The sequence below is a fragment of the Cuculus canorus genome, chromosome 4 (assembly GCF_017976375.1).
Source record: "Cuculus canorus isolate bCucCan1 chromosome 4, bCucCan1.pri, whole genome shotgun sequence".
NCBI classification, from domain to species: domain Eukaryota; kingdom Metazoa; phylum Chordata; class Aves; order Cuculiformes; family Cuculidae; genus Cuculus; species Cuculus canorus.
The window spans coordinates 34,021,772-34,030,070 of record NC_071404.1 but is presented as its reverse complement, the minus strand read 5'-3'; the positions used below and the strand labels follow the sequence as shown (position 1 = coordinate 34,030,070).

At 34.1% G+C, this 8,299-nt stretch overlaps 1 protein-coding gene across 1 annotated transcript in view; it reads right to left on the bottom strand.

Moving 5' to 3' along the window:
* Window positions 1–475: 475 nt before the first annotated feature.
* Window positions 476–8,299, bottom strand: part of MTNR1A (melatonin receptor 1A) — a 54,171-nt gene continuing 46,347 nt past the window's right edge. Inside the window, exon 2 of the mRNA XM_054066259.1 lies at window positions 476–4,783. Within this exon, the coding sequence (XP_053922234.1) occupies window positions 3,915–4,783 (869 nt within the window). The 3' untranslated portion in view covers window positions 476–3,914. The remainder of the gene's footprint in view (window positions 4,784–8,299) is intronic.

Genomic DNA, 8,299 nt, shown 5'->3' with positions numbered 1-8,299 from the left:
AGAAGAAAATAGTGCGATATTAACAGATTATAGAAGGATGTACTCTGCAATACAGATTGGTTACAACAGTATGCTTATTATGGGTGGTTCAAAGACTTACCTCCTAGAACACATAAAGAGCAAAAAAAAAAAAGTAGTAAAATCATTGCTATATATTATACCTATTGAAATAACATGTATTCATTTTGTACCTATGTGTTTCCACTAGCCCAGTGGAAGAAGAAAACATGCAAAGAACTTTGGAGTGAGGTATTCCAAATTACCTTGTTGCATATGGTTAGTTACAGTTTAACTACAAGAAATAGTCTGTTAATTTATATTAATATATTCACTAATATTTTTTTCTGGCAAATATGAAAAAATGACAAACTTCCTTGTTAACATGAAGTTTGCAATGAAGATATTCACCAACAAAACTGTCTATAAGGATTCAAGATGCAGTGATATAACATCATATTCAGATTGCCCACGTAATCAAGATTTTGATATAAGAAAGAAATTGTAATATTGTAGGATAAGGTCATGGTCAATTAGTATTCAGTGTATTGCATACAGGGGGGTCATTGTTCCTTCACAGAGGTCCCTTGTCTCAGATTAGAAATTAATAGGAAGTAGGGAAGAGATGGCCCCCTGAAGGTGTGTTGGACTGCCAAGACTCATGTTTTAAATTTAAATCCATCCAGGGCCAACAGCTGCTTACAGGACAAGTACATTATCTAAATCTTCCAGAGAGGGCTCTAAATAATGCATTTGTACTATGCTAGCCTTTTATACAGGGGAAAATGTAATGACCTGGAATATAAAACATGTCATCATTCATCCACTTGCACAGAAGCAACTAATTTTGGGCAGGTTTTTAAGCCCATCTCCTTAGAATGGAAGAAAAGCGCAATTTTTTCCATTGGCCATACTTATGCAGACCAGGTGTCTGATCTTGTGAGATTCTGACTTCCTATTGTCATGCTCATTGTCAACGAGCAACTAATGAGGCTACTCGTTGTCTTGCATGAATCACTTTGGCTCATTTGAAGCAATTTCAATTATTAAAAGAAATCATTATTACTGTTAAACTTGATTACTCCTTCACTTTTGCAATGAGTTGTTTAGCAAACCTTACCTAAAAAGTACTTCAGAATGGCAGTAAATGCAAAATTATTTTGAAGAAGACAGCAGATATTTCTCAATTTTTTCATCTGTATCAATTTAAACTAAATTCTGAAGACTAACAATTTTCCCTCTCCCCAAAGAAGAACAAGAGATTAATTTCTCAAAATTATTGCTATATTTAGCAGGTCATAACATCACCAACATGCACATTTCTGTGATTTAGATTTAATACAAATATTTCAAAATATCAGATCTGAAAAATGTTTTCCATTTTTATTACATGCCTATTCAGTAAAATATATAGCTTTGGTATAATATGTTTTATTGCATATAGCAAACCATTTTCATTATCATTAAAAATATATTTCAGCACTTGTGAATTACAAGGGACTTCAATTCCTCAGATAACCCACAATATTTTATACAGTATTTTGAACTAGCTCAAAATGTGTAGACATGGTCAACATGTACATTTTTTATTTGGAATGGCAAGTGAAATATCTTTGAGAATTCTAAGTTTACTAATCATTAAGCTACTTAAACTGTATTTATGCTACTTCACTAAATGCATCATAAGACATTATTTTCATTGAAAATATGCTTTAAATAAGGCAAGTTTTATAAGAATTTAAATACAATTTTTTCTTACATGAAAACCTTTTTTTTAAGATGGTCTTGCCTACCTTGCTATTCTGAAATCACTACACACAAAACAATAAAATTACAGTGTGAAGCATCCTCCAAGGATGAAATCACAGTGAAGAAAGCTGTGATATACTTTATGCTGTTAATCATGTTGTATCATATTGTATCATATGATAATATCACAATAGAAAAGAGCTGGCTATTTACACAGTGTTTCTGACTGGCAAATGTAAACAAAGATGAGTCAAGCACCTCTGCAATGCATTGACTTGCTAGTTCATCTCCAGAATTTTACAACATTGTTCATTAGTTCCATTCTCAGCTTGGCATGAGGCACCTATTTTTAAGGTAAAAAACTGCTCAGTTGACAAAATGTCAGTAGGGCTTTCAAGTAAATATGAATCCATTCCCTTTTAGTTCATTATTAAGGGTACACTAATCTGTGATCCAAGAAAGATGAAATGCTGTTAAAAGTGTATGCAGTTTAAGGAATTATGTAACAGAGAGAGACTGTTGGCTTCTAAGACATATAAGCTCAAGAAAATCTCCATTACAAGTAGTAATTGAAATTAACTGTTTAGGTAAAGTCCATGTTTTAATATGAATTAACGGAAGTCAGATGACTATTTAGAAACTCTTAGTCCAGTTGAAATAATTGGACCTGGCTTGGAAAATCTCAAGCGTACTTGAACATCACTATAGTTATGAACACTTAAGTATTAAAAAATATGACAGTTGGAGCATCTTTCCAGAACTAAACACTCCTTCTTTTTAAGGTCAATTTGAAGGTGAATCCTACTGTGAATTGGTTTTCTCTACCAGAGGACTTCATTGTAAACAGAGATTCATTGTTGGAGGACACAGCCTGTCTACCTATTATTCCTCAATCCATAGCGGACTTTCCCTCTGCAAAGAGGTGCCTGCTGTCTGTGGTGTCTGCTGTCCACATAGCAGGTCCTTTGTCCTGAGAGTCACATGTTCTTCCCTTTACCAGTGTCAAAATTAGCACCTTCTTTTTTCTACTAGTTAAATTTGTCTAATTGTTCTAGGTTATTACACTATGTTCTTCATTATGGTAAACACCTAATATTTTGAAAAGCTTATCTCTGACAGATTACAAAGTAACCTATAGTCCCAGCCTATTCTTAGATGAAGTTGAGAAAGTTGCTGAATTCTCATCCTGTAAATATTTCTCATTTCCCAGGATTTCATGAAGTTAAGATTGCACTAACCAGACAAAACTGTCATCCTTACTCACCATCCCTCTTAACTGCATTAATCTTTTTCTCATAGAGGTTTAGAACTTCTGTGCTGTACTCTTCCTTGCTTATGTTTATTGGAGGTGGTTTCCCCAGAAACTCCTCTGGGGTACTTCTCAATTTCATAAATTACTGTATCTTCAAAAAAGATATTTCTCTTATCACTCCTCCTACACCTTTTTTCCTGCTTGAGATAATGAATCGTGGTTCTTTTCTTCCCTTGCTGTTTATCTTCCTGCCCTTGTAGCTTTGAAGATAATCAGTACTTTCTCCTCCTAAAAGCTATTTTAAAATTGAGAAGTCAGTTGGGAATTCCATTCCTAGGAGGGCTGGTAAGGTTTAACCTCAAAAAAATGAATAATCACGTCCATGTTAGGAGCAAAGCAATATACATAGAGGTACTTATCAAAAATCCTAATGAATTTTCAATTACCTTGATTTCTCACCTCATGTTTCCTAATACATTTCCTAATGGTCTGATTTTAACTTTTTGAAGAAGTTCCCAGGGGTTTTAGGATTAGGACCATACCCTGGACAGTAGAAGCAAGCAGAAAGTGGTAGGAACAGTTATATGATTAATTTTATTGAGCCACGCAACGTGGATACTTCTGTTTCAATCTCTTTCTAGTTATTTATCTCCATTTCAGGAAAAAAAAGCATCCATGCATAATTTTGTAATTCTCTCAAGAATACCATTGTGTTGTTATATGGAAGATACACCGTTTTATAACAGGATCTGTACGTCAAGGCTCTGTAACTTGAGTTCCCAAATACCATGCAAGGAATTTGATTTAAGTGCTTTCTGTGTACATGAGATATTTCACTATAATATTTAACAGTAGGTCTAATGATACAGATAATTTATTTGGATGTTGTTGAGTGACAATAATAAGATTCTCATTTTCAGACAGAGTCCACCTTCACTTGATTGTTGTTTGTAATCAATGGAGAAGGTTTACTTTTCATCCTGTCTCCCACATCATTAGAACTATCCTGGAAAAAAGATTTTGCTGTACAAAAAGTGACAATAATTCTCTTGTATTCTCTTCTGAAGTTCTGGTTCAGGAGTCCATATATGATAGCATTAAGGCAGCTGTTGAAATATGCCATGTAATAACTACAGACAAATAACCACTCTGGTATCCTGGGGATTATGGTTTCTGGGTTGACAGCCACAGCGAGGCCTATAAAGTTTAAAGGAGCCCAGCAGACTGCAAACAGTACAAATACCACAAACATGGTTACAAAGTTTCTAAAGTCATGCGGTTTCAGTCTGGGGTTGTTATCTGGTTTAACTCTTCGCCTTACCTGAATGACGAGAATCCATATCCTCAAGTAACAGAAAGTAACTATGGCTATGGGGAGCAGGAAATGGAAAAACACAACTGCTATTGTATATGCTGAGCTCACAGATTGTGCAAATGTACATGAGTAAATCCTGGGGTCGTATTGTAGCGATCCCACAAAGAGGTTGGGCACGATAGCAACAAATGTTAGGACCCAGATAAGAACAACATAGCACAATGAATTCTTGTCGCTGTACAGCTTGTCATATTTGAGGCTGTGGCAGATGTAGCAGTACCGATTGATAGCAATGCCTGTAATATTGAAGATTGATCCAATGACACTTAAGCCCATCAAGAAGCCACTAATCTGGCAGTGAAGGTATCCCAGATTCCATCCGTTGTGAAATACAGATGTGAGGACCAGTGGATATGGGTAGATTGCTACAACCAAGTCTGCAACTGCCAGGCTTACAACAAATACATTTCCTGTAAGATAAATATAAAAAGGCAAGTATTAGTTTCTCTGTCACTCTTTTCTACAACTTCTGCTCTCAATGTATTAATATCCAACTTTAGAGGAACACTTTAAACGTAATTATTTTCTGCTTCCTAGATCAAAATTCATTATCACGTATCAGAAAAAGATACTGATTTTTAATCTAAAAAGGAAGTAGGTTATTAAATTAATTATTAAAAATGTACCTTTTAAAAGAAAACTGTCTCTGAGTTTAACTGTCATGACCTAATATTTTTATAATTTCATTTATTTGGATTCTTCCAATCATAAAAACTCAGAAGTTATACCAAATTAAAATTTTCATAACTTTAAGACTTGCTTTGATTTTAAGCATATATTCTCTTTAAAAAAATAATAAGAAATAGTATGATTTCTAATAAATTTCAAAACATTTACCTTCCATAGTTAGCTTAATTCCCATTTCTTACATTGGTCCTTAACATTACCAGTCCCAAAATTAAAATCTTTTTTCCAACTTTTTTCAAGCTCACTAATGTGACTTTTAAAGTGACTCTTTTTCTGTCTGCTGGCTAGCACTTAATTGAACCATTGAAATTCATATTTGGGAAGTAGCATTTTTGAAATTTCAAGTAAAATTTCTAAGAGTCTAGCCAAGCACAAACTTAGTTTTCTTTCCTAAATTGAGAGACACGCTTTTCAATAAAAGGAGTGGTGATGGTCAGTGATCGAGACAGTTCCCATAGAGTAGTGACATCACATTTTTCGTCTTCAGAACTGGGTTTGAACAGAAAGCTATAAGCAAAACCTGAAGTTCCATATTGAAATCTTTAAAAAGCTGTAACACCAAAATTTTAAATAAGTCTTCCTTGAATGAAAGGTATTAATTTTCTTTAGCATTAGATCACATTGCTGCAAAAAAAAATTGTGATTCACGTAACTTAAAAATGCATTACAGTGCAATAACACCATTTGACTGAAGGGAAAGAGTAGAGGTTGCATTTCTTGACTTTAACAAGTCAAATAAACTTTAAGCAGATGTTGTGCTAAGAATCTCCATGGAAAGAAAGATGATCTACCAGTAACCAGTTTCTCAGGATATGCTTTTAAATGCAGTCTAAAGCAATGTTCCATTAAATAAGTCTTACTGAAAAATACGCCTTTCTGCTCAGCAAACATGTAGCAACATCAGACCTAGCTGAGGAATAAAAAACTTTCTTAAAGCAACAGGAAACAAATGAATACTCCAAGACAATTTTAACTTTTCCAAGATGAAAATCAAACATAAACTGAGTGCAAAAACTTTGATAGCTTATAAAAAAATGCTTACAGGATGAATTGTGATGACGTCAAAACGAATTTATATGAGCATCAAATAAGAACTACGAGATGTAGGTGTGGGTATTATGCAAATGCAAGTAGCAACTTGTATCTGCATAACATAGACAAATTTTCTTTGTGGTCTGTTATTCCCCTAGATTCAGTGCTATGCATATCCCGAAGTTAGTGGGAATTCAAAAGTTTCCAGAAATTTTTCGCAACTTAAATAAGTGAAGATTATTAACGGAAAAAAAATACAGTTGCTTAGTCTAAGTGCTGCTGAATTCCTGCATAGGCTTAGACTGGAGAGCTGAGCACTTTGCCAGAAGATCAAAAAGATCACTTTTTTCTGCAGTACTAGGAGAATTGAGGGAGATGTGGTCTGCAGAGCTCGTTCCTCAAGTGATGAGACTATGAAGTATTTTAACTCTTAAAAAACTTTTAGCTTGGGAAAAAAATATGTTGTAAAAAAGAGAAACAGCTTATCTATTGGACAAAAAATGTTTTAAAGCATTAGGGGCTCCAGATAGAATTTTTGGTACAGATAGAATTTTGTTGGCAACATTGGTAAGGCTACTTTTTTCTCCTCCTTTTTTTCCCCAAGATATTTATGTATCTTTTAATGTTGGTGCCAAGTCACTGTTCCTGTTCACGTAATTCAAATTATTTCCCATATAAAAAAGATACTGGCTTCTACAACAAACACTATCTAGAGACCTTTGTGTTTTCATCATGTTGCTACATTTTATTATGTTTACTGTTTACGCATTGGTGCTTAAGGTTTTATAAAATTTAGCTAAGATTGAAATAGAGTCTTTGTGCTAAGCAGAGATGCTTTTGCTTTTAGACAGGATTAAACAGTACACACAACTATCATTGAAGTCACTTATGAAGATTTTGTTTCAGTGGCCAGAGACTCAGATCTCTCTAATTTTCACTTCTTAAGTATATCTCTAAGGAAAGAAGATTGTGTAAACGATTGCAGTGTTGAAGCTATTACAAGTTCAAACTTAATTTCTAACTACTAGGTCCATGCTATTCTTATCTACCATCTTCAGATATTTCCAGATATGTTAACAGTCATTTCTGGTTGTTTTATAACTAAGTTTAATTAGTAGATTACTTTGCTATAAATTTAAAACAGGTTTCAAGGAGTCATAATGTATTCAAATATAAAATTGCTAAGACAGTTATGTCCACAGTTGTCATATATTTAATGGCATCAAAGTTCTTATTACCTTTTAAAGCACTAATTTCTGATCACTTAAATACTGCTACTGATTTTCTTCAAGGTTAAATTATGGATTATTTTAGCATTTTGAATCATTTTTCATTAGTCCAGCCCTTGCTCAGAATGTGAATCTGAGGTTTTATTCTGCTAGCTGAAAACAAGACTAAGATTAGGTGTGTGCCAATGAATAACGTCAGCAGGAAGTAGAGCATTTATATGTGGTACCTCATAGTTATAACTGAACACAGGATCACACTAACACAAATCTAGCACAAGTGACAGCAATCTAGTAACTCCTCTTCACAACTGAATGAGAGAGCAAATAAGTCTCTGATTGTGCAATATGAATCATCACACGAACTAAAGCAATAGACTAGCTTATTAAGAAAGCAAAATTAGAAGGGCAAGCATGATATTCAATACAATATGATTCATTTTACCAGTAAGAGCTGAACTTCTTCCTTAGTAGGCCATTTCATTAGGTGTACCTATTTGTCATGCCTCTGCTTCTCTTGCGGCTGTTTCCATGTGAAAAATGGTGTCACAATGACATGTTGATACTAGATTTGTTTCATATTCCAGGAACAATTTTGCCCTGGATCTTGTTACATTAGCACCAGTATTTCACTTTAAAATATCACAGACAACTACAAAATCAAGGAGTGAAAGCTGGTTTTGTACATGCCTAATGCATATTTAATAAAATATACTTGTTTCTGTACCTGGAGACAAAGCTTAGCTCTACAGGCTCACCAACACTTCTCCCAGGCACCTTAGCCAGTCATTAAGATTCAAGAAAAGGAAAAACTTTCCATAATATTTCTAGGATCAATTTAATATTGGAAACTTGTTTTACCTGGTAACACAATTTGGGATTCCACAAAGGTCACATGCAATAAAAATTATTAAATAAATCCACCTGCAAATGGCATCAATAGCCACTCTTTCTTAGGCAAAATCCTAAAATGAAGGAAGG